Source organism: Mus caroli, unplaced genomic scaffold (assembly GCF_978045245.1).
Source record: "Mus caroli unplaced genomic scaffold, Mus_caroli_1 scaffold_14, whole genome shotgun sequence".
Lineage (NCBI taxonomy): Eukaryota > Metazoa > Chordata > Mammalia > Rodentia > Muridae > Mus > Mus caroli.
Window position 1 is genome coordinate 100,678,645 of NW_028227269.1, and position 26,140 is coordinate 100,704,784.

At 52.8% G+C, this 26,140-nt stretch overlaps 2 protein-coding genes across 3 annotated transcripts in view; one reads left to right on the forward strand and one right to left on the reverse strand.

Annotated features, from left to right (window-relative positions):
* The window catches only part of Chga (chromogranin A), a 10,894-nt gene extending 3,238 nt beyond the window's left edge, over nucleotides 1–7,656 (forward strand). Inside the window, exons 3-8 of the mRNA XM_021179357.2 lie at nucleotides 850–943; nucleotides 1,687–1,755; nucleotides 3,790–3,933; nucleotides 4,097–4,513; nucleotides 5,016–5,491; nucleotides 7,251–7,656. Of these exons, the coding sequence (XP_021035016.1) occupies nucleotides 850–943; nucleotides 1,687–1,755; nucleotides 3,790–3,933; nucleotides 4,097–4,513; nucleotides 5,016–5,491; nucleotides 7,251–7,334 (1,284 nt within the window). The 3' untranslated portion in view covers nucleotides 7,335–7,656. The remainder of the gene's footprint in view (nucleotides 1–849; nucleotides 944–1,686; nucleotides 1,756–3,789; nucleotides 3,934–4,096; nucleotides 4,514–5,015; nucleotides 5,492–7,250) is intronic.
* A 3,523-nt stretch (nucleotides 7,657–11,179) lies between these two features.
* Nucleotides 11,180–26,140, reverse strand: part of Itpk1 (inositol-tetrakisphosphate 1-kinase) — a 137,649-nt gene continuing 122,688 nt past the window's right edge. Inside the window, exons 8-11 of one of the 2 annotated variants that reach the window (XM_029484710.2) lie at nucleotides 23,342–23,467; nucleotides 22,173–22,240; nucleotides 16,536–16,698; nucleotides 11,180–13,087 (exon numbers count right to left, since the gene is read on the reverse strand). In XM_029484710.2, the coding sequence (XP_029340570.1) occupies nucleotides 12,729–13,087; nucleotides 16,536–16,698; nucleotides 22,173–22,240; nucleotides 23,342–23,467 (716 nt within the window). In that variant the 3' untranslated portion in view covers nucleotides 11,180–12,728. The remainder of the gene's footprint in view (nucleotides 13,088–16,535; nucleotides 16,699–22,172; nucleotides 22,241–23,341; nucleotides 23,468–26,140) is intronic. The other variant, XM_021179444.3, reaches the window with a different exon arrangement.

The following is a 26,140-nucleotide window of genomic DNA, read 5'->3' on the forward strand; positions in this document are numbered from 1 at the left end:
AGTGTGCATGGCACTTCACAGTGGACAGAGTGTTTTGCATTGGGGAGGAGTTCTCATCCTGCCTTACATGAGAGGAATCCAAGGCTCAGAGAGACTAAGTCACTTGCTCAAGGTCACACAGCTCGCATACCACACAACAGTGAACACCAACTTCAGAAATTATCTATGGTGCTTTGTGATCTGCTGCTCACCTCACAGGGTTGGATAAAATATTCCGAGATGTGTCATGTTGGTCTGGACCAGACATCCAGCTGTAACTAGTTCGTATCCACATCCAACCAGCTTTAACTAGTTCGTATCCACATCCAGCTAGGAGATTCTTCCCATGAAACCATGTGGAGCCACACACTGTGGCTGTAGAATGGGAGGTGGTCCTGTTTCTGGCAAGTTCAAATCCAGGTAGGTTCGTGCTCTTCAATGGGCAGGCTGGAGGAACTGACCCTTTGGAATCTGCTAGACCCCAGTCCTTTGCAAGAGGTCCTTTTAGGTCTCAGAGGCAGCGCCATCCTTGGAGAACCCCCTTACGAGTGAGAAGATGTTAGGCACCTGCTCCCACCCCTCCTTCAGCAGTGGTTCCCTCAAGACGCATGCTGGAATGTCCATGTGATTTGACTGGCCCACAGTAAGCAGCGTGTGTGTGTGTGTGTGTGTGTGTGTGTGTGTGTGTGTGTGTGTGTGTGGTGTCCTGTTTCTATGGCTCTATGGTCTTGTTAAAGAAGCAGAGCTGGGCCCCATGGCCCCTTGCAGACAACACAAATGCTCTTCTGCCCTTCTGGGAAAGTTGCCCTGGCACCTCAGCGGCTGAGCTCCGTGTTCACACCGGCCACAGCCCATCTTGCTGTCTCCCAGGTGATGAAGTGTGTCCTGGAAGTCATCTCCGACTCGCTGTCCAAACCCAGCCCCATGCCTGTCAGCCCTGAGTGTCTGGAGACCCTCCAAGGAGGTAGGAGTCAGAGGCTGGAGGAGGAATTGGGAGGCCAGGGTGTGGGAGGGTAGCTCTTAATCATCACATCTAGTGGTCATTGCCCCAGTGCCCTGATATGTGCTAGAATCTGGGGAAGACACAGGAATGGGTGACAGCTCCTGGGACCCTGAGGTTTGTAGACACTCAGAGGGACATATGGCAGTTAACTAGAAGCCTGGGCAGAATGAAGGAGCTGGAACAGCAGGTGCAGACTGGGTGCCCTGTGGACTAGGGTTCTGTGTGCTGTACTCCCAGTGTTTGGAGTCTCGCTGAACACCAGTAGCCGTTCTCTGGATCTGGGATGAATTCAGTGCTGAGTGGGCCTAAGAAGGACCACATCTTTCCAAACAGACAGCCCAGTTTGTCTAGCGCATGATAGCGCTGGTACAGGTAGAAAATGAGGAAGGATGTCAGGAGGAACAGACAGAACAGGCAGCATGGAAGTGGGAAAGGAAGTATTTACACACTCACTGGAGTCTGAGGTCCACAGTCCCTTCCTTGGAGGCTGGGACCAGAGTCAGCAGGTGACCTTTCTGCTGCAGTAGGAAGGTGATTGACATCTTGGAAATGAGGAATTTCCAATGCATTCTACCAAGACCCAGGCTTGCCCCCTGGTGCCACGTTTCCAGAATAAATGCTTGAGCTCAGCTGAAAATGTCCACACTAATCTCTTCTGAGGCTGGCCCCCGGAAGCCACCAGTAGCCATGCTTTCTCCCTGCAGACGAGAGGATCCTCTCTATCCTGCGACACCAGAATCTGCTGAAGGAACTTCAAGACCTGGCTCTCCAAGGTATTTCAGCAGCATACACAGTCCCACACAGAAAAGCCAGCAACAGAGCCTGAGGGGACCTGGGTGGAGGCTGAGTGTACTCTTCCAGGTGCTCAGTTCCAGAGCAGAAAGGCAAGGTCCTCTATGTCACCTGGCTCCATTGTCCAGAGACTAAGAGCTCAAGGCTCAGCGAGGCTCAGGGATTCCCCCAGGGTCACAGTGAGTAGATCTTGTTAAGAGCAGATACAGGTCTGCTGACATTCCTCTGATTCAGGAAGGCAGCCATCCAGGGGGGCCGAGAGAGAGCTCTTCTCTGCAGACCCAGAAATGAACTCACACAGAGAGAAGACTTTCATTTCCTGCGACTCTTTGTTCTATGGGTAATGGGGGAGGCAACGTCTTGCTTGCCGCTAAACACAGAGCAGATTACTGTGTTTCGGACGAGAGGTAACTTGCCCCCAAGAGATTAAGAAAACAGTAGACAGGCAGTGGTGGCACATGGAGTTCAAGGCCAGCTGATCTACAGAATGAGTTCTGGGACAGCCAGAGCTACCCAGAGAAATCCTGTTGCAAAAACAAAACAAAACAAAAAAAAAAAAACAAAGAGAAAGTAAAAATCAAAACTAATGAACAAACAATCAATACAAAAAAGAAAGAAAGAAAAAGAAAGAAAGAAAGAAAGGAAGGAAAGAAGGAAGAAAATCCACATATACTTTTCAAACAGGAGTGTGAGGCTGGGGTCTCATAGCATTGAAGATATACAAGCTAGACAGCGGCCAGGATGGAGATGTTCTTAGGCTGTAGTCTCTCATCCTTCCTGTTTGAGGTCGTGCTATAGATTGAACCCAGGACTTCATGCATGCTAGGCAAGCGCCCCACCAACTGAAGCCCAGCTCCAGTTCTAGAATCCATGGCATATTCATGGTATCTCCTGGCACGCGGAGGGTGGTGGGTGGTTTAGGGGTTGTTATAATCAATTTTGTCCTGGCTTTGTAAACACAAACAAGGTCTCATTGTGTAGCCACACTGTCCTGACTCTGCAGTCCTGCCTCAGCCTTTTGAGTGCTGGGATTGCAGGCATGAGCTACCATACCCACCATGCCAGGTCCATGCACAAGACACTGTGGGTCTGCCCCTTAAACATGTCCACTTTCCTCAGGGGGCATCCAGGGTAGAAGCAGGGCTGGATGCCAGGCGATCCGGTCTCCAGGGTGGTGCTTTTTAACAAAACATTAGATATTTTTCATGATAAACTTAAAATTAACTATTGGGCAGATATTCTATTTAAATAAATAAGTAATTCAATGAGACCATTAGAGAGGAGTGTGCTCTATTCCACAAGTCTGGATCTAACAATGCACAGCATCCAGTGCACACAGGGTTGGTTTCCATTATGAGGATACTGGGTGTGTCTTCAGCTACATCATCATCACCCCATTCCCTCCTGGGTTCCATATAATACCCTCGCATGGAGACCTCCCTCTGCTTTAACTTCTACCACAAGTCTGTTTATAACCTTGGGGAGCTCATGTTACCCCAGGTCACAGAGCTATAGGCATGGCCAGGGCAGGCCTGGAGCTCACTGTCGCTGGGTTGGGCTTATTTCCTAGCCTTACAGTGACCCCACAGCTGCAGAGCTGTGTGTCCTGATGCAGACACGACTGCAGGATACTCAGGGCAACATCTGCAGCAATAGCTGCAGGGGTTAGGTTGGCAGAGGGACTCTGGGCAATGTAGGTATAACCCTGGGCTCAAAGGTAGACATAGCACCCACCTTTTCCTGGGGCCAGACCTGGGGTTCCAGAAGAGTGGAGGCTGTTTAACTAAAGAGCACCCATGAGGAGTCCAGGTGTGCTGCCCTGGAGATCTGTCTGTTCCATTCGGGCCTTTATTGCTCTCTATGGTACAAGTAGAACTTTCTCACATTTCCCACTAGGGACACTGAGTCAGAGGGGGGTGTGGCCTGATGGGTATAGCTGAGAGCCTGTACCCTCAAGGGAGGCCTTCAGTGTATGTCAGGTCCACATGGAACCCTCCCTTGTCCCCTCCTACAAGGTGCCAGGGAGCGGGCCCAGCAGCCACCGAAGCAGCAGCAGCAGCAGCAGCAGCAGCAGCAGCAGCAGCAGCAGCAACACAGCAGCTTTGAGGATGAGCTCTCAGAAGTGTTTGAGAACCAGAGCCCTGAAGCCAAGCACAGAGGTTAGTGTGGCCAGCTAGGGAGGAAGGGAGCTATAAGGAGAACAGTAGTCCCCAGGCAATGCTGCTTCTTCACAGCAGGAAGTCAGCTACCATGGAACTTGGCCTCAGGAATCCCCAAGGGCATCCTGGTCCTCTGCTTGACCCTATCCATTTGTGTTTGCAGACACAGCAGCAGAAGCCCCCTCCAGGGACTCTATGGAGAAGAGAAAGGATTCTGACAAGGGACAACAGGATGGCTTTGAGGCAACCACAGAGGGACCTAGGCCTCAGGCCTTTCCAGAGCCCAACCAGGAGTCCCCCATGATGGAAGACAGTGAGTCCCCTGGGGAGGACACAGTCACCAATACCCAATCACCAACCAGCCTCCCCAGCCAGGAGCATGCGGACCCACAGGCCACGGGAGACACTGAGAGAGGCCTGAGTGCCCAACAGCAAGCCAGAAAAGCCAAGCAAGAGGAGAAAGAAGAGGAGGAGGAAGAGGAGGCTGTGGCTAGAGAGAAGGCTGGGCCTGAAGAAGTCCCCACTGCAGCATCCAGTTCCCACTTTCACGCAGGCTACAAAGAGATGCAGAAAGATGATGGTATGTATGGGGACAGGGACCTCAACTGATGTGTCTGGGAGATGGGTGGGTAGGGACTTCATGCCAACCTCATAATAACCCTGAAAGATGAATAGCATCTCCACTGTGGGGGGTAGGGGAGGGAGCAAGAGGCTCATTGAGGTTATGTAATTTGCCTAAGGCTACAAAGCTAATTAAAGACAAGTGTGGTTTCAAGCCCAGTTTATCTGATTCCTAAACCAAGTGTCAACCACTCCTCTACACCCGGGAGCAAGAGGAGCTTAGGGGGAGGTGTTCCTCTTAGAGAAGGGAGAGACAACAGGGTGAGCTTCAGTGAGGGGCTCTGCCAACTAGCTCCTTTGAGGTTTGGAGGGTCTTGCTTCATGCTCCCCAGTGGGGCTGGCTGGATCCTGAATGGTGAGCTTGGCTTTAGAGGTGGCTGCACGAAAGACCTTGAGGAGTGGCAGGGCCTGGGGAAATGGCACTCCTTCCTCACTTCCTGTTCCTGCCACATCTGCTCCAGGTCAGTCGGAGTCTCAGGCAGTGGATGGAGATGGAAAGACAGAGGCTTCCGAAGCTCTGCCATCTGAAGGGAAGGGGGAGCTGGAGCACTCTCAGCAGGAGGAAGATGGGGAAGAGGCCATGGCAGGGACCCCCCAAGGTCTCTTCCCCCAAGGTGGGAAGGGCCGGGAACTGGAACATAAGCAGGAGGAAGAGGAAGAGGAGGAGGAGCGTCTGTCCAGAGAATGGGAGGACAAGCGATGGAGCAGGATGGACCAGCTGGCCAAAGAGCTGACAGCAGAGAAGCGTCTGGAGGGGGAGGATGACCCTGACCGCTCCATGAAGCTCTCCTTCCGGACCCGTGCCTATGGCTTCAGAGATCCTGGGCCTCAGCTACGCAGGGGCTGGAGGCCATCTTCCAGAGAAGACAGTGTGGAGGCCCGAGGTGACTTCGAGGAAAAGAAGGAAGAGGAGGGCAGCGCTAACCGCAGAGCAGAGGTTGGTATAGGCAAGGGCAGCCACCCCCAGAAGTCCCTCTCCCACTGAGGTGACGTGGTTCCCTTAGGTGGGTGCTGGACTTGGGATAGGGGGACAACTGGCTTATAGCAGGGGCTCAACAGAGTTACTGGGTCAGGTGGACAGTGGGAAATGGCTGGAACTGGAGGCCTCAGACCTGCTTGAGGGACGTGGAGTGGGGGCATTGTCTCTGCTGGTATGTAAGCAGGACATGGGAGTAATAGGGTCAGGCATGGTGCTTTGGATGGAGAGCTTGGCAGGACTTGCCTGGGGCCTCTCAGTACAGACACCTCTGGTCCCAGGAACTGGGAACGGATGTTAGGGGGACTAGTGGTGACCGAGGAATACAGCCTGGTTGATGGCCATGTCCTCCTGGTCCCCAGGGAACTCAATTGTGCCTCCTCCTGGGTTCAAACTCACAGAGGCCACAATGGCATAGCAGGGCGAGCAGATGAGTCATGGAGGTGCTGGCAGATTTGGGTTCCACCTGGCCCTGGCTGCGTGACTTTGGGCAGGCCATTACCCCTCTCTGGGTCTCACTTGTTCCCCTTTGTGAAATGGAAGTATGGGAGTTCCTCTAACTTACCTTATTATCATAATCAGAACATGACCTTGAAAACCCTACTATGCCCAGGGCCACTTGGGCAGCTGCAAGGGTGGTATAGGGACACAGAGATGTGACCTCATGGGAGGTGAGAGCTGGGCTTCTTGGCAGAGCAGGATTCCTCCTGAGCTGGTGGGACCTGGCTAAGCCAGTGCTCCGGAGGGGGTTGGGCTCCTATAGGGAGCCTGATCTATCCACAGCCCTGACTTCAAGGCTCTTCCAATCAGGCAGAAGAGGACCTTCTTTAGGTCCTGCCCCTGTCTTTCCACCTGAAACAGGGTCCTGTTGATACCTGAGAGCAATAGGCTCTTCTTAGGAGTGGGCGCTGGCAGGAAGCATCTGTTCTTGGAGGTGGGAGAAGAGTGAAAGCATTGTGCTCAAGATGGGACAGCCCCAAGAACCAACCCCCTTACCCACCCATAAAAGCTTCTTTCTCATGGACAAGGGGAACCGGTAGTGAAGAAGTGGGGACCCTGGGTGTTATGGACATGGTGAGGCTTGGGAGAGTCTCGTTAAAAACTTCAGCAACACAGAATTCATACTCCAGAGGCTGCTCTAAGATCAAGAGATCTAGAATCCCTAAGTCAAAGGCGGCCACTGTCAACATTCTGTGGCCATCGCATTGGCAGGACAGTGTAGAGGCTCAGAAGAGGGTGTCCTGTTTCCCTGTTGGGGATCCTCTGGGGTCTGGACCAAAGGTCAGAGCCCAGCCGTGGGTAGGTCCATGGATGTTGCTCTGACCCTTGGCCCAGTGGGTACAGAGGCTGTAGGGAATGAACACTTTAAGTGGGACTGGCTGCACCCTGGGAGCCAGCAATGGGTATTCAGGCTGAGGAAGAGTCCTAAAAAGGAACTACATATCCTGAAAGAACAGGCTCCTAGTGGTCCAGAATCCCATAGAACAAAATGGGGTCTGGATAATCGGCCGTGGGGGCCTTGGACATAATGGTCTCCAGAGTGTCCTAGCATCACTGGGTGGCATCGTTGTGCCTATGATGTGGACAAATCTGGGGCTCAGAGGCAAAGTCACTTGTCTGAGCCTAGCAGCTAACAAACAGCAGGGCTAGTCTGGCACACTGTGCCATCGACGCTTCTAACACAGGCCACCCACAAGTGACCCTGTCTGTTCCCTCCTAGGACCAGGAGCTAGAGAGCCTGTCAGCCATCGAGGCGGAGCTGGAGAAGGTGGCCCACCAGCTTCAGGCTTTGCGGCGGGGATGAGGCCCTGGCTGGTGGGGCCAGCCATGGCTTCAAGGCCAGACTGCTGCTCGAGTAGGGCCGCTTCCAGCCACAGAGCCCAGGTTACCCCCTTTGCCCCTCACCTTCTCTTGTTCTCAAGCCCCTTCCCTGGACACTTCTGCAGGGCAGCCCTGAATGTCAGCACAGATCCCTTCTCTGAACACAGGCAGCTTTCTAGAAGTTTCTCTTCCACCTTCTTATCCACGGGGCACAACTGCAATAACTTCTGACCTTTGGGCAAAAGCCGAGAACTCCTGACTATTAAGATATTCCAGATAAAATTTATTGAAGGAAGAATAAAGTGTTTGGGCTCTTTCCTTTCTTTGATTTATTTCCGTAGCCTTTCCAGTCTGAGTTGGGTAGGGGACAAGGGACAGGATAGTTTCTACACTGGGCTGGGTGTGTGGTTTGGGAGACTCCTTTCTGGCTCATTTCCTGGGCAAGTGACTTTGCATTGTTGAACATCAGTTTCATCTGTAGATGGAGGTGCTCAACTGCCCAGAATGGGGGTGGGGGGTGGGGATGCACACCACCACAGGGGACTTCATCACATCCTGCTTGCTTATCTCTTAGCCACTCCTGAGCCAGGCATTTTCTGCTGAGACTGTCCTCCTGGGATGTCCCCTAGTTATCTTGGTGCTGGGTGGAGGTTGACAGGCCCCGGGATGATACTTTCCATTGGCCATAGGTTGGCCATGCTGGACTCCCTAGCATAGCTTCTTGTTGCTGAAGTCCACCGTGCCCATGACCACAGGCTTGTGGTATGCATGGGACCACAGGATGTCTGAAGAGTAGGGCAGGAACAATTTACTAGAAAAATAGCAGGTCTTAGGTCCAATTTTTAAAGAGGGAAACAGGCAGGGAAAATAAAATGGCACATTGAAGTCACAGGTAGAGCTGACACCCCTCCCCCCCCCCTTTTGTTTTTTCAAGACAGGGTTTCTTTGTGTAGACTTGGCTGTCCAGGAACTAGCTGGCCTAGAACTCAGAGATCCACCTACCTGCCTCTGCAAGTGCTGAGATTAAAGGCGTGCACCACCACAGCCCTACTGACACACCACCAAACTTTTTTTTTTCTTTTTTAGATTTATTTATTTTATGTGTGTTTTACCTGCATGCCTGTGCACCATGTGCTGCCTGGTGCCTTTGGATCCTCTGGAACTGAAGTTATGGATGGTTGTGAACCACCATGTGGATGCTAGGAACTGAACCTAGGTCCTTTGCAGGAGCAATAAGTGCTTTTAACCGCTGAGCCTCAACACACCAAACTTAAGACTTTTGTAGGTTATTCAATCAGGCCAGGCTGGGATGTGGTACTGTACCCATGGATGCTGGCTACCAGGACCAATCATTCAGTCACTCACCAAGCACGCCTGCATATAGAACCCACGATGAAGCCTGGCTTTGGAAAGCCATGGCCTCAGGGATAAGTCACATCCCTCCATGGGCAAAGCAGCCTCTCGTGAGATGGGCTTGTGTGTGCCTCTGCTGGGTTGAGCTTCAGACAGGAACTTTACCTCATCCCGTGCTCTGTCTGTGTACCTCAACCAGGTGGTGAAGATGATGCTAACCACGTGGTCTTAGCAGTCAGCCTGTGTGAGGCTCTCCTGCCAGCGAAAGCCTGCACCTGAGGTGGAGACATCTGTATGATGTCACTGCTGAGGCGGGGCTTTCTTCATGTTATGCCTCCTGATAGTTAATTACACAAACTCCCACAAGGTCACCAGAGACCAAGAATATCCACCAACGAAGACTTAAGTGGCAACGGACACCGTGTCACCAAAGGACCCCATCCCAAAGGCAAGCCACCTGCATTGTATCATGGGAAGCAAAGATGCAGCCCAGGCAGGCATTGACAGCCAGCTTTGTAGGCAGTACAGGGCCAAGTGTACGTGATATACAGATGTGCACACGATTAATGGGAGAGGAAGCTGCAGCCATCATGGACACAACTCAGCCTCTGGGGTAGGAAAGCTCTGTATGGGCCCTGGGTGAGCTGTCAATTAGGGAGCCCCAGGGAACTATTATCTCCTATGTCCTGCAGTAAGTAGCCAGCCCCTCTAAGATGCCATTAAACCCAGGAATCAGAAAACTCAATCCTTCCTGCAAAGGACTCTTGAGAACTGGTTAGTACTTCCTAGTCACACGCAGAAGGAAGAGGACCTAAGCAGGAGGGTCATGCTGCTATGGAGGTCAGTCCTTCTCTGCACAGAGCATTGTTAAGGGGTCATCCGCAGAGTGTACTGGCATTGGCTTGGGAGAGGAAAGGAAGCGAGTCATAGGTCTTTACCACGAGGGGAGAACCTGTGGAGCCGCCTTACAGCCATCATCTGAGCGGGGGGACCAGCTGAGCAACAGCAGTCACAACAGAGCTATCCAAACTGTGGGTTCCTGGACCCCAGGGGTTTCCACAGAGGGCCATGGCACCTGTCCATCTACACTAGAGGAGCAGGCTCTTTCAGGACAGCTTCAGGGCTCTGAAGTGACAGGTGCAGCGGGCCCGGCATGCTGGGGTGGGGAATGCTGTTGGAATCCCACTGGCTAAGTGACTGATTGAGAAGAAATATAAAAGGGCAGGGAACCCCTCCCAGAACACCAGTAAAGCCATCCAGGGGCTCTACAGCCAGCAACCAGTGTGACTACTCTCGACTACAGACAAGGACCAGTGGTCATGTCAGAAGAATGACAGCGTCCTTTTGTCTCTGAATGCCTGGCCAGCAGACACCACTTGCCCCAGCTGTTAGAGCCCCAGCTTTGGGGCTGGAGAGATGGCTCAGCGGTTAAGAGCACTGAGTGCTCTTCCGAAGGTTCTGAGTTTAAATCCCAGGAACCACATGGTGGCTCACAACCATCTGTAAGGAGATCTGACGCCCTCTCCTGGGGTGTCTGAAGACAGCTACAGTGCACCTATAATAATAATTAATAATAATAATAAAGAAACCCAGCTTCTTGCTCTGGCCTTTGGGGCTATCTATAAATGCTCCAAGACCAAAAGGGTTGGATTACTCTTTGCCCACTGCTTTAGTATAGGGTTTCTCCCTGAACTTGGGGTTCATATTTTGCTAGCTACGCTGGAAGCCAGCAAGCCCCAGTGATCTATCAGCAGTCTCTGTCCCCTACACTCCCGAGTTAGAGTTAGTGTGCGGATGCCTGGCTTGTTATGCAGCTGCTGGGATCTCCAAACCTCACCACTACATAGCAAGCACTCTAAACCACTGATCCATCTCTCCAGCACCCCCACCAACTCCCTGTGGAGCATGCTCAGCAGCCTCACGGTGATGCGCACTCACGGTGGTTTCTTCCTCCAGTGATGGGGCTGTAGGGGATGGTCCCCTTAGTCTTGGGGATTCGGTGGGTCCAATTTTCCAGGCTAGCTTACCCATGGTGTGTGGCAGGCCCCACCCACTCTTCCATGACACCCACAACGACCCAGTCCCAGGGCAGATCCCTCTCGGCTCCTTTGGTGATGATAGACACTAGCAGCTAGTGCTGTTCGGGGTCAATGTTTACAAAGGTTCAAAAGTGTCTGCAAGAATGCGGGTGGCCCAGGTTTCTGTTCCTGTTTCCAGTCCTGGAAAGTGCACCTGCTCACCCTCCTCTATTCCTGCACGGGAGACCTGACCCGTGGAGAATGCTGCCTGGCCAGGAGGCAGGTACTTGATAACCGAGGCTGGTTTACCATGTGTGACCCTGTAGAGGAAGGAGCTCTAGGGGACGCAGCACTGCCCACTCTGCTTGTTCTCAAGGCAGAGTCTGGTGACTCTACTCTGAAAGGGCAAAGCTGTCATTAAATGTCTTCTCTTTAAAGACTGTGACCACGTACGGAATGCGGTTTGATCTCAGTAGTTTATTCTGGAGACAAAGCAGTGCAAGAGGCGGCCACACTTCCCACCCCCTGTATTCAGGGTCAGGCCTGGGAAGGTGACTTACAGACATCATCAGTTCAACACTCGGGTCCTGTAAACGTGGTTAGTCCTGGGATTCTGCTTCTGAGGAAGCCAATCGGCTTCTCCTTGCCCAAAGGATGCCCCTGCGTGGCCCTTAGTGGCCTTCCCAGGGCTGCTGCTGCTGCTTCCTCTAGTGTACTCTATCTTATTAGACCTAAGGACAACCCAGAGGCCTCATTCTCTTTACATAGTGAGCTGATGTCTTAAGACACAAGATCACCCTTGGGGGTCCTGGGCTGCTGACCTGGGGCTCCACAGGGGTCCTTTCCTGTGGGCTTTGGGGCCAGTGGGTGGTCTGCCAGCTGCTGTGGGGTCAGAGTGAGTCTGAAATGGGGCACAACTCCCTTGGGGGCTTGCCTGGTGCTCAGTGCAAGGGACTCGCCATGAACACAGCAGGAATGAGCTGGGCCTTGCTGTACCAGGAGGGGCTGTCGAGTGTGAACAGGAGCAGCCCTGTGGGTGGTCTTCTCTCACCTGAAAAGAGGGACCGGATGACACAAGGAAGCAGAGATCCTTGTGGGCTAGACCACTAGACCGGGCCTTCAGTTCTCCGTTTCAGGAGCCACCCTGAAGAGATGAGGTGGTGGAGGCCTGAAGACTCACGGAATGATCTGTTGGAAGTCCCAGGGTAAACCCTGGGTCCTGGCAGACTCCTGGACTCCTAGTCAAGATGGCCTCCTTCTTGGATCTCAGTGAGCAATAGGGTCGGGGTAGGGTGGATAGTGGCCTGCTGTATTCCACGGGCCAGTGAAAACTAGCAATAGCCAGTGGGCTTCGGCTACACCCACAGGAAGCTCCTTTCCCTTCCTACAGCCCAGATCCTCCATGTAGAGCTCCCGAGGGGGCGTCTACTGCTTCCCTGGCTTTGGAGAGCGAGGGGGGGGGCAAAGGTTAGCCTTGGAGGAGAGCACATCTGGGACAAGAGGGAGGGTGAGGTCTGGGCATGGGCAGGTGTGAAGAGGAGGGGAACTGGGAAAACTGTTCGTCCTTCGCCTGCTTAGCTGCAACAGCCTGGCCAGATATGGGCTTCCTTCCTCCGTGCCCAGAGCCTGGCCCACAACAGCCATGAAGACAGACAGACATTCACACTCACCCTTGCAATGACAACCACACACACACACACACATACACACACACACACGCACACCCCCCCCCTCACATTCAGACCTAGTGTTGAGAACACAAGCATGTGTAAACTCAGTGAGGAGCTCTGCACAGCAGGAGTCAGGCGGCGTCCTCGAGGCTGGGCCACTTGATGTTCTGCTCTGTCTCCCCCCCTTCATTCCGATCATGACATCAGAAAATCAGGTAAAAAATTAAAACAGAGAAGCCTCAGATCACCAGGAATTCTTAGTAGTGTTCCCATGTGGAGCTGCTGGCCCAGTGGGCATTCTCCACGCTCCGCCCCTCTGGGTCCTGGGCTCTGTGGCTACTGTGAGGAAGCCTTGGTGGCCAGAGAGGCCACACAGTGCTGCTGGAAGCTGGGTGACACGCCAGTGGTACAGCCAAGTCTCTGGTGCGGTAGCTTGGCGGAAGCACCAGCGCCCATGTTGCCTGCTTCGGTCTCAGTCTTCCAGGGTGTGTCCTGGCCCTTCATGCTGCCACAGCAGCCAGGGCTGGCACTGCACGTCCGCTCCCCAGCCAGGTTGCCTGCCGGTTCCGCCAGGAGCCTGTTGTGCCTTAGCGGGGCCACTTCCTCCGTGGCAGCTCCTCCCGTGCTCTGGCCTTGCAGGACTGTGGCAATGTGGTTCAGGAGGTCGGTAAAGAACTCACTCACTCCTTCATAGCCTGGAGATGGGAGACAAAACAGGCACTGGGCATTAGCCAGGGGATAGGAGAGGAGAAAGAAGCAGACATAATGGGCTCCTGGGACCTGGGGAGGCACTTCCAGTACCCACTGGCAAAGGAAACTCAGGTTTGGCAGACAAGGCAGGGTGTACATGGTCCACAGGCTGGCTAGACCACAGTCTGAACCCTGAGCGTGAGAGGCCCACACCTCCAGCAGATAAAAAATGAAATCTTGTCTTGTTAGGGACAGCCCTTGCTCACCAACTGCTGTAGTTTGTTTTGGGTAAGCAGTGCTCTTTCCAAAGCCCACGTGTTAAATGTTCATCATGAGCTCAAGGGGCTGCTGAGGTGCTAGAGGACCCTGCTAAGGAGACTGTTCAGTCATCTCAGACACGCCACAGTGTAACCAAGGGAGTACCAAGAGGTTAATAAAACCTTGGCACGTGCTGCAGTGACATTCATACTACTGGCACAAGTTGAGATGGCATTCACTATGTGGGGGGGCAGGCCACTGGGTCACCTTTGGCAAACTACTTACTCTGTGGTTTTGTGGAAGCCTGAGGCTGTCTGAGAAGCAAGGGCACTCACGTTAAAGCTAACGACGTGGCTGGCAAGCAGTAGAGCATTGCAAATGTCAACGCTATCTTCACAACTCTGTCCCTAGTATGCACGTGGGGATAAGGGAAGCCATCTCACAGGGGACTTTGCAGCTCCATGAGGCCCCAGGTCACAAAACTCCTACGTGGCAGAACTGTGGCCTGACCCATATCCTGGTCTCGTGTAACTGGTATACGTGGTACTGAGAAGCCCCGCTGCAGGACCCAAAATCCCATTAGCTCTGGGAAAGGGTGAAGGGCAAGGCCGACACGGGTTTAAGTATGATACAGGGTGGGGCGGAACATCAGGACACAGCTGGCTGCCGAGAAACCCAGGAGGCTGCCACCTAGCAACTACTCAGCTCCCGGGTGAAGCCCAGAGGACCAGGCAGACTTCAGCAGAAAGTGAGGGTAAACTTTCCAGAGTACTGCAGAGTCACCTCCTGGGGGCTTGCAGTAAACAGGCTGAGGCAGGTTGGTGTTTGTCAGCCTGGGAGTGAAAACTGGCAGAGCAGGTGCCAGCATGGGAAAGGCATCCGTTTGTACAGAAGCAAAAGTAAGGGCTAATGCAAGATTGCCTGAAACGTCACAGAGTGAAGAGGTGGGCCAGGATCAGAACCTGGTGTTCTAAGACATCAACGGCCTCAGAATCCCAGTGAAGGCTCTGGGCAGATAGGCTACAGCCCTTTGGGGACTGTAACCATGGATAAAGTCCTTTAGCTTCCAGTATCACTTCTCGCAGGCAAGCAGAGATCACAGCACACGGCAGGGCCAGTAGCACATGCCGCTTCTGCTACTCGGACTTGCTGATCTGAAAAGCGGGGTGAGGTGATAGGACTCCCACCTACCCTCAGGCCTCCCAGGCTTCCTGAGTGGCAGCAGGACCCAGAGCCTCGATCTCTGTTGGGCCCAGTCGTGCACCAAGTCACCTCCCAGATACCACCTCCTCTCTGCCTGAGGTCCCTGGGACAATAGAACCCTTAGGCCATCTCTTAGCATGAGGCTCACCAGCTTCGGCTGGGCTCAGCCTTATCAATCTAACAGTCACAGACCCACCACGTGGCCCTGTCCACCGAGACAACCCAGCTCTTGGCTCCTCTGGCAGAAGACCCTAAGTTCATACTGGCTCTTAGTGACTGTCTCCCTGGCTGTTGGGAGGGGCCACCCATCACCAGTGGAAAAGTGTAACTCCCTCATCCCCAGGCTGTCCCAGTGTCCTAGGTCACTCACCTTCCACCCATTAGTGGGCTCTATGTGTTCTTGGACCACTGACATTTTTACTTCATCTCTATGACACTCCTGGCATACAGCAACCCCCCTCAGTCTATACTCTAGCTCACCTCAAAGGCCCCACCATCTACACCTAGGGGGTTGGGAAATGCACTGAGCTGGGTCTGAACATGCTGGTCAGACACAGGCTTCAGAGGTTGCCCTCTGACCCCATCAGGTCCCTCCTGGTATCCGAGCTGCTCCTCCTTCAGCGTCGGTCCCTTTCCTTTGCCGAATTCTCTCTGGTGTCCCATACGTGACAGAGGAGCCACCACTGGCTGCCCCACCCCCATCCTCTGCCTTCTCCCAACTGTGGTGTAAGTTCTGAGAGCAGGGAATGTAGCCCTGGTAGATGTCAAGTGAATGACAGATGGAGTTGGTGGCCTCCTTGGGGGTCCCTGGTGCCTTGCTGTGGATCGTGATGGTATGGAATGGTTCACGTTCTCTCTGGGGGTTTAACAGGATATAGGCACTAAATTATACCCAGGATGCTTGGCACTGGTGAGGTGGCTTCCTGGCCACACATGTCCCCGAACAGCTAGCTATTCCTTCAAGAAAATGAAGAACATCCAAGAGCAACGGCCATCACTATAGTCCCAGTTACTTAAGAGGGTGGAGGGTGTAGAAGTGTTATGAGCTGGGAGCCTTGGGTTAGCCAGAGGCAGGGATACCTGGGTCTGGAGAAGTGGGCCCATGGAGACTCAAAACTGGACTGTGCCTTTTTTTTTCATCTGATCCCCCAACCCCACCCCAGGCTCCTGGGGCAGGGTCTTGTTATGCAGTCCTGGATGGCAATCCTCCTGCCTTAAGCCTCCCGAGTGCCAAGATGACAGGCATGAGCCAGCATACTTAACACTGGCCTGAGGGTCTCCAGGGCACGCTGCCAGCCTGTGAGCACTCTCCCTGCCAGCCCAACAGATCCACTAGGGCTCGGTGGGTGGTAATCCCTCAGGCCCCTGGCCAAGTAGAGACTGAGGGACGTTCAGCAGAGTCCCGCTCCAAGCCAGACGTGTCCTGAGGCTCCAGCAGCGAGGGGATATAGTGGGGGGATCTTTGTGGCAGCAGACACTGTAATGGGGAATGCTGTGGCAGGGCGTGGTCTGGCTCGAAGCCTCGCAGATCAGGACAATGGAAGCAGTACTTTCTCAGGAGGGTCTGGCCTTGCCAATTCATATGATGTGACCTCCGAAAAATATTGCCACTGGCGAAGCCTCAGTCTCCCTACCTGTGAATGACAGGGGTTGAGTCTTCCAAGTCCTTTGTAGCTATCCAGGTCTGGAAGGGCCAATGGGATGGGCTAAGTAGGCCAGTCAGGACTAAGGCTGATAGCAGGATTCAAAGATGGGGAAAGAGTATACAATGCTGTGGGGGGCTTGGGCGTGGTACCTCCCCAGACAGGTATCTGGGGCTTCACTGCTCTCTCTGTCTTAGGAGAGGAGGCTGCATGGAGGTGGCACTCAGCCTAGATTTCAGCAGGAGGAGGGATCTCCCATCCCCAGCCAGGCTGACTCGTTTCCCATCCCCTGAAGATACCAGGCAGCCAGAGGACCATCCGTGCAGGGTCACCCAGTCCCGCTGCTCACCTGGGAAGGCGTTGACATCGATGACTGCGTGCTGCCCGGTCTGGTTGTTAATGATGATGTCAATTCCAAACAGCGACACTCCCAGCGCCTGCCGCAGAGCCCGGGACAGCTCCCGGATAACCTCATCGCTTGGCCGTTCGAACACACCCTCGATCTTGTCCAGCTGTGAACACATACACAGGTCAGGCTTTTGTGGCTAAGGGACCATACAAAGAAGACCCCTCTCATGGAAAGCACTGCCGTCCTTCCAGCCAGGAGGTGGGGCTAACCCACCACGGTGCAAGCTGCCAGGCCCTGGAGTGACGGATATCAGTACATTAACAGGCAGGGAAATGGGCTCACAGAGGGACAGGGCTGGCCCGGGATCACAGGAAGGAGGAAGATATGGTCTGTTACGGAAGAAGACATTAAAATGAAGACAGCATTGGGGTCAGAACTTGCACCGTGCCATTTTGCTGGCATAGGATCCAGGGAGCAGGCAGGTCTGGGGAAGAGTGTCTCTCTCTTCCGCGCTGAGATGTACTAGGTGTTTGCAAACAACATCCCATCCCGTGTGACCTGGGCTTTCCCAAAGCTGCTGCTGGCTGTTGCTCCTGCTCGACTCTAAGCCTAGCTTCCCAGGATGTCTTCCACAGGCCTCTAGCTCAAGTCTGCCCACCCTGCCCCCGACACCTCCACCGTTACATGTTTTCTGCTTTCTGGGAAAGGCATGTGTTCTCACATACAGCCATGGGCCAGCATCTCTGAAGAGGAACGAGTCTTGGGGAGGGACCATAGATTCAGATCCCATCAGAGATTTCTCAGCTCCGATGACCTGGCTATAGTACCTGGCCCGTGCCTCCATTTGATTATCTGTATAATGGGAATGATTAGGCTTCCATCATAGGCTTGCTGGGCGGGACAACAAGGTAGGGACAGCACAAGCCTGGCTTCAAGGAGGTGTAGCTCCTGAATACGAGGACGAAGAGTACATCACCTCATGTTGAACTGTCACAATAGGGTGCACACTAGCTGACAATAAGTACTGAGGTCTGGGGAAAGGGGCAGGTTCAAACCAAAGTGGGAAATGAAACACACTGGGCTGGTGAGATGGGTCAGCGGGTTAAAGCTCTTGTTACTTGATGACCCGAGTTTGATCCTCCGGTCCTGAAGGGGGCAGAGACTTCTAAAAACTGTCCTCTGAGCTCCACACACAAAAATGAATGAACAGATTTATTAAAAAATTCTCAAGTGGTTAAACACAGAGTACCTTAGGACCCAGATAGATAGATAGTCTATTAGGGGCTTAAAAAGGGTACTCAAGAGACCTTGGGGCACCAATGGTAACTGTAGTGATCTTCCAATGGCCAAATGTTCCAGATGGTTCCAGACAAATGGGAAAGCTGTAGCTTATCCACACAGAGAAACGTGAATTGTCCATAAAAAGGACTCAAGTTCTTCCATGCACGGTGCTGAGGGTCGGGAGTCAGCTGGGGGGGCGAAGTGTTGAAGATCCGGCTTATGTAGACCGCCCAGCACAGTCTGAGACCATGTGGATAGAGGTCAGACTCAAGGTGGCCAGGGGCTGGGGGCAGGAGCAACAGGGATCGGGTGCTCGTGGGAACAGGGGAAGAAAATATTTTGGAATTGGATAGAGGTGTGTCAACAGGACACTGAGTGTGTGACTGCTGCTATTAAATTGTTCACTGTAGGAGCTGGGCAGATGGCTCAGCAGTTTAGAGGACCGGTTACTCTTACAGAGGACCTGGACTTGACAGCATCCACATGGGATCTGATGCCCTCTGCAGGCACAGCATTCATATAGTGCACAGACATGCAGGCCAAACACTCACATGCATACAAAAAAAATTATATCTTAAAAAAAAATACTTAAAATAGCCAATTTTATTCAGGTGGATTTTTATCTCAATTTAAAAAGCCCGGAAAATGCTGGGTGTGGTGGTGTAAATCCCAGTATTTGGAGGCAGGAGCACGATTTACATAGAGAGTTCCACGTCAGCCAAGCTACAAAGTGAGACCCTATCTCAAAACAAGACAACTGTACAACTCAGACACAAGCTAGAGTCATTGGAGAGGGAAGCTCAATTGAGCAAGTGTCTCCGTAAGACTGGGCTGTGGGCCAGTCTGTAGGGCATTTTCTTAATCAGTGATAGATTGGGGAGGGCCCAGCCCATTGTGGGTGGTGCCACCCCCAGGCTGACAGTTTTGGGCTTTACAAGAAAGCAGGCTGAAGAAGCCATGAGGAGCAAGGCAGTAAGCAGCAGCCCTCCACTGCCGCTGCATCAGCTCCTGCCTCAGGTTCCTGTCCTGATTTCCTTTCAAAATGAACTGTGATGTGGAAGCGTAAACCAAACAAGCCCGTCCTTCTCCAAGTCGCTTTGGTCACAGTGTCTCACCGCAGCAACAGTAACCCTAACTAACTGGGACAACAACCAAACAAAAAAGTGCTGGTCACTAATAAAAAGACCTTAACATAGACATGTGTTGAGCAGGGACCGTCACATGGGCTCATCTATGTCCTGCTGCTCAGGCTATACCCACAGCTCTGTCAACAGCAGGGCCCCTCCATTTGAAACCCTGCTATCCCGTGCCTGACCTAGGAAAAGTATTTCCTGGGGTAGGGGTGAGGGGCAGCCACCACCTGGCTACAGTGGGCACTCAGCCCTGCCTGAGCTTCCTGGTCACTTGGGTCAGTGGCTTGGCCCAGCCCAGAGTCCCAAACCAAATCAGAGACTAGCCTTGGCCTTCCTGCATCCACTATGTGTCCCTGATCTGTCAAGTGGCCCTCCTGGACCTTGCTTTTCCACCCCAGTGAATAAGCTAATAAAAATACCTAGGCCATGAGGCTCCAGTAAGAAAGGACTGCTGAGCGGATATCTGAGGCTCATGGCACAGTGCCTGGGAGCAAGGCAGTGCTCATCATTGCCTGTTACGGAGCCCCGTGACATGCTGTTTATAAAAGCACCTTCTTAGCTCAGCTAAAGAATCTCAGAAGTCCTTCTGAAGCCATTTGATTATCCAAAACCAAACAGCCAGTCCAGTACTAGATAGAAAAAGGCAGAGAGATGGCCCCATAGACCCAAGCCAATTGAGCTGTGGGGTTCTAGGACAGGAGGAAGAATCCAGCTGGTGCGCCTGTGGACTGAGCTGGTGACCCTCAACCTCTATCGCAGCTCACACTAATCACGATACAGGCGTGTACACGTCGGACACAGACATTCCTAGTGACTCATGAGAGAGATGAAGGAACCCAGGCTCAGGTAGGTGATGTAAGTCAGGTCAGACCACAGGAAGTCCAAAGAGAACCCTGCTTCCTCACTATGGCAGTGCTGGGGATAGATATTAGGACTTTGTGTGTGTCTCTGTGTGTGTGTGTGTGCCACTGAGCTGCCCACACTGGGAGCTATGCTCAATAATCCCTTGAACTCACTCTCAATGGTGAAAGGTATTCATGGTCTAAAAGCTCAGGGAGAAGCGAGGCCTGTTTTCAAAGGTATTATTTAGGGATGAGGCGGGCCTTCAAGGTTACTGAGTGTCCCTGCATGGCACTCCTTGGGGCAGAAGTGGGGCGTGCTCTGGCCACTGGTTCCTAGGAATAGAATCGACTTCCATTTCAGCTTGCCAGCATCCTGGATCGTGATGTCCCCGGGGGGCAAAGGCTGTGCGTGCCGTTCTGCACCACAAGATATCAGCTCTGAAGGGCTCGGTGTGGTGAGTGTAAATATGGGGTACCTGAAGGCCTCAGGTGTGGGGAGGGACCTTGTGGTGTAGTAGACTCTCCATTCCTCAGAAGAAGCAGGCCAATAGGCAATGATTCAAGAAGGGAGACGACTTCCCAGCCCTTAAAGCATCCCTCTGGCACTGGCTGGTAATAGTCCCAGTGGTCAGCAGTGCTCTACTACACAAGAACACCAACAGGGACAGTCTCTCGGGAAGCCTGTGTAAGGCCAACTCCCTTTTGCCACCAGATGAGCTGGATTCCCAGGGGCCTAGTGGGAGGGGGCAGGACACCAGTGATTCCGATATGAGGAAGAGAAAGCCTTCCCACATACATGGCTCTGCTTGTATTTCTCAGGGTGCATAGACAGCTCTGTGAGAGTCTGCTTGAGATGTGGTGGTCTGGGCAGATGAGGTGGCTGAGTATGTCAAAGTCTTGAGAGCTGAGTTCCTTTCACAGAACACACATACAGGTCGGGTGGGAAGAACCATAAACTCCACAAAGTGGTCCCCTGACTTCCATACACACACACACACACAAACACACAAACAAACACACACACACACACACACACACACACGCACACGCACACACACACGCACACGCGCACACACGCGCACACACGCGCGCGCGCGCGCGCACACACACGTGCACACGAACACACAGTAATAAAAAGTTAAAACAAGCCTGATGGTCCAAGGCTTCCCTATTTGTTCTAGGGGGACAACATCAATCCCAAGGGACAGCGCTATCTTTCCAGGTCCTGTCAAAGCCACGCTTTATCTCTTGGCTCACAGTGGCATCTTCAAAGGAAGCACAAACAAGGAACTAGCCACGCTGGTGGCGCACGCCTTTAATCCCAGTGCTCAGGAGGCAGAGGTAGGTGGATCTGTGACTCTGAAGCCAGCCAGAGCCATACAAGAAAGGAACTGCCGCGCTGCTGAGGTCAGAGGTCAGGCACCTGAGGCCAGGCCAAGGGCCTGGAACCAGGTTAGGTACGAGACACTGGCAGCTTCTGTCATTGAGTATAACCAGGAGAGATAGAAGGACCTACTCCGAGCTCCCAGAACATATGACACCCCATGGAGAGCTGAAGCCAGACTTGTGTGGGGAACAGAAGGCTGTAGCCCAAGGCACTTTTTGCTACTATCAAGGAAGGAAATTTCTAGAAGACTCTCAACTTTGCAATCAGAGAGGTGAGGGTAATCCCTGCTTGCCTCTGTATGAACTCGGCCTGTGACATCTCCAAGCTGGTTGTCCTTTGTACTGGCTGGTTTTGTGTGTCAACTTGACACAGCTGGAGTTATCACAGAGAAAGGAGCTTCAGTTGAGGAAATGCCTCCATGAGATCCAACTGTAAGGCATTTTCTCAATTAGTGATCAAGGGGGAAAGGCCCCTTGTGGGTGGTGCCATCCCTGGGCTGGTAGTCTTGGTTCTATAAGAGAGCAGGCTGAGCAAGCCAGGGGAAGCAAGCCAGTAAAGAACATCCCTCCATGGCCTCTGCATCAGCTCCTGCTTTCTGACCTGCTTGAGTTCCAGTCCTGACTTCCTTTAGTGATGAACAGGAGCATGGAAGTGTAAGCCAAATAAACCCTTTCCTCCCCAACTTGCTTCTTGGTCATGATGTTTGTGCAGGAATAGAAACCCTGACTAAGACACCCTTTCTGTAAAGCTGCATGAGATAAGGCTGCCAAGAACCCCCCACTAAGCCTGACATACTGATGTTCCAGCCATGATGGCAAGAGGGAGGCTGCTCCAGAGGCAAGCTGACTCACTGAAAGTGGTCCTCACCAGGTCCTCAGTGCTCCCTTTCCAGACACATACAAGACCATGAAGCCTACTGATATATGATTGTGTCAGCCCTTCTAAACAGCTCAGCTAGGAGCCCTTAACAGGCTGCCGTGGACGTCAGACATACCTCAGTGAGAACTGATGAAGACTCCGGCTTTGACACATTGTGGCTGTTGAAGAAGATGGACTCACGATCTGAAAAAAACAGAAGTCACAGGGTGAATCAGACCAGGAGACAGCAATGCCAACACCAGGGGGCAGCACCACCCCAGTCACGCTCTGGGTGGCCTCTGGCTCAGCCCTGGGTTCTTGGGAGCTAGGCTCCCACACCACATAGAGATGTGTATCCATCAGGATCCTGGTTTCAATTTGTCCTCCCACATAAAAATGAGTGGTTTACCGGGGCACCCTCACTACCATTGTATGGCACTATGTATGGGTTTCCTTAGCACCTAAGGCTGGGCTGACCATAAGTATGAACAGGAGGCTGGGAAGAGGAGGGCAACGGAGGTGAAGACACGATGCTCCCAGATATCAAAGGTCTGGAGTGCCCTGAGAGAAGAAGCCTACCAAAAGCCATTTGGGCCAGGTAACCCCAATCAAGTGGCCACTCATATGTAAGCTGAAAAGGTTCCCAACTACTTAATAGGAACCCGAGCAAGGCTTCCACAGGCTCACCTAGGAAAGCCTTGCAATGCCTCAGTCTCCTCTACACCACAGGTTTGATCTGCTGCTGCCCACAATCCCTCAGCCCCACTGGACGCCAGAGAGGCAGCTCAGTTTCAGGAATGTGATGGTGTGTCCATTTATTCCCCTCATACGAATGTCCTTGAGGTGTAAGCCATGATTGCTCTGGGGAGATGTAAGCTTGGCTGCACAGTTTGCAATGTTCTCAAGCACTTGGAAGCATGGACACGCTAGGGCGAGAATCATAAAACCACAAGCCTAGGGGTTGAGATCTGGCCATTACCCCCTCATAGCCCCACTCCCACCAAGAATCGCACAGGGCCAATCTGGGCTGGAAGCCCCCCAAGGGGGTCCTGACAACCCTTGCTCAAATTCTTGCAAAAGAGGTGTCATGGACCCCCCACCTTGCAGGACATGGTGATCATCCCTGGGACCCAGGCCCCCGAGCACTAGGACAGGTTGAACACGGGCTGAGGGCGTGTGTGCCAGGGCTCAGGTGCCTGTTGTGGCTGCCATGACCCCCCAGCAGCCCCATGACTCTACGGCGCCATAAAAATCATGCACAAGGAAGTGATTCAGGCAGAGCCAAGCAGGCAGGCGCTGAAGTACCTGGCATCCTTCCCGCTAGTGGGGCACAGAGGCCCCTGGCCACCCCGGTGTGCCCGACAGTCCTCCCGCTGCTCCGACCAGAGCCAGTCCAGACAGGGGGCATGAGAGATGGTCCTGGGGAGGAGCCTGGGAAAAATAAACACCCTGCGGGACTTGTGTCAAGCACGCCCACTGGTCCCTGCTCTCGGGCACAGGTGAACCTTCAGGGATGGTGGGCAGAGCCTGACAGACCAGAGGCTGGACCAGGGCTTCGTTACTTAGGATGGCTCTCTGGCCTTCCATAGGCATTGCCGACCTTCTCTTGGAGCGTCCTGAACTCGGGGTACCTCCCACCCAAGCCTCTAAAGGTCCCCAAGAGCAAAGGCGGAAAGAGCAGAGCAGGCCTGAGGTGTGAGGACAGGCCACCAGGAGCAGGTAGACACAGTAATGCTCAAGGAGTGTGGGAAGCCTGTGAGAGCCTGCACAAAGCACACAGAGGCTTGGCTGGTACTAGGAAGGGACAGCACCGGAGACTTGTGATGTCTGTTTCACTGGACAGATCGTGTCCTTAACAGCTTCATATAGACTGATCAAATGTACAGATATCTCAAAGGAAAACTGCCCTCTACTCTGACTGCTACTGCTGGCCTGGGGCACTCTGGCCTGAGGACCACTAAGCAAGAGATGCCCCCAGCTAAGGCACCTCTGCACAACCAGGATGCAGGGAGTGAGCAGCTTCCAGCCATGCCTGTCAGCAAGAGACTGAGAGGAGTTGAGATGGGTCAGAGGTGTCTAGCCCCAGCAAAGAGTGCTGGTGCCTGGCTCCTTAGGAAGCTTTGAGATAGCTGGTTCTGGTGGGGCCTGGGCCTTGCTCTCTACCCTTAGCAGCATGGTTCTTGCTCCCAGGAGCACTGATAATTTGGGAGCCTAGCCACCGACTGCTCCTGGATTAGTCCCCCAAACACTCAGCTTGGGGGCCACCTCAAACTTCCAATGAGAATGGGAGGCCAAGGTGATGGTCACCGGGTGGTTTTGCTCTCAGGGAGACAAAACAGACTCAAAGGGAGGGTGAATGACCAGACTGGCTCAGGCATCTCAACAATGTAGGCTATGACCCTGCTGCTTTCAGCCTTCATGTTTGGTCTCCTGTCTTTCCCCATGGTTTAAGCCACCATCCTGTCATTGAATGTGACTCTGCAGAGATGCCTGTACCTGCCACTGCCCTGCTTAGTCTTTCTCACACACCCTTCCACCTGGTGTCCTAGCACTTGCCTATATGTCCCCTGAAGTGCTCATCTCCAATAAAACTGGTCCTCCAGCTATGTCTCCCCCATATGTTGTTATTCCTCACAGGAACGCACACTGCTAATAAACCTGCCTGCCTGCCTGGCTCCTGGCTGGGCCTCTGGCATGCCACCCATGGCGAGTCTATAGTATGTTCAATAAAAGCAGCATCATATGACTTTAGGTATCCTGGAGTCAGCTCAGTAAACTACAGACTGTAAGCCAGGCTACCTGTATCTGCAGTCTTCTTGGAGAGCACAGAGCATGGCCCCACCCACTTATTTGCATACCGCAGTCACCCTGCAATAACATCAAAGGACTGGGACAACCCTGGAGATGCTTATTATCCTTTCAAATAAATAAGAGGCACCGGTCTTATGCACCCTTAGGACCTGGAGGGAGGGGAGTAGAGTCCTTACACAAAGCTAGGAGCCCAAGGCAATATGGCTTCAGGGTCAACGTACAGGATGAAAGAGAAACAGGAAGAAGATGCTGAAAGCTACCTAGAACTGTGGCTTTCAACCCTTTAATCTAATTCTTCATGCTGTGATGACCTCAACCATAAAATTATTTTCATTGCTACTGCCTAACTGTAACTTTACTACTGTTATGAATCATAATTTAAATATCTGATATGCACGATATCTTGAGAATCACTGACCTAGAGAGTGATCCAAAGGCAGAGAACATAAGCTCATCACATCCCTAGTGGCTGGCACAAGCTGATGCTGGGTCCCTTAGTAAACTCCCTGGGTTCCAGTCCAGGTACCTACCCTGTAAGGTATCGGGGGCTATGTAAGTCACACACTGACTTTGGACCTCGACACGCAAAGGACAGAAATGCACATGAGAATCAGAGAAAAATGGTAGCTATGGAGTGAAAGGGCCCTTGTCTATCTGTATCCCACGTCCAGAACAACCCCAAGGCAGGAGACCTATCTCCCAGGGTGCACATGGAAGCTGAGGGCCCTGCCACATGGAGGGCGGGGGCTGCAAGGTTGAATGGGCTCTGGAAAGAATCCTCAAAGCCCCCTTTCCAACTAGTCAGGAGAAAGGGCTGTTGAAGCCTGAGGTCTTCTTGGTCAGGCTAAGAACGTGCAGGCTGAAGCTGGAACTGTGCCACTTCCGGATCAGACAGGCCCACTCAAAGTCACTCTGATTCCCAGCCCACCTCCGAATGTTATGCCTCAGGGTACTTCGTGGCCTAGAAACGATCACAAGAGAAGACACACTGACGGCTCCTGCCTTTATCATCCCCAGCTCCCAGCGCCAAGGCGGAAACTGGCCTCATGCTTTACAACCAGGAAGAAAGAGGAGGAGACAGTGAACAAACAGGCTTTTGTGGGTGTAAGAAAGAAGATCAGACCCCACATTTCATTCAGAGATGAGATGATCTGGTAAGAAAGGAGAGGGAGTGCCATAAGCAAGACATGTCTGTGTGTGTGTGTGTGTGTGTTCATAGGTTCAATGGGTATATTTTTAAAATTGGGCAAATAAATGTTTTTGTAAAAACTTTAATCTCCTGTGTCCCACAGC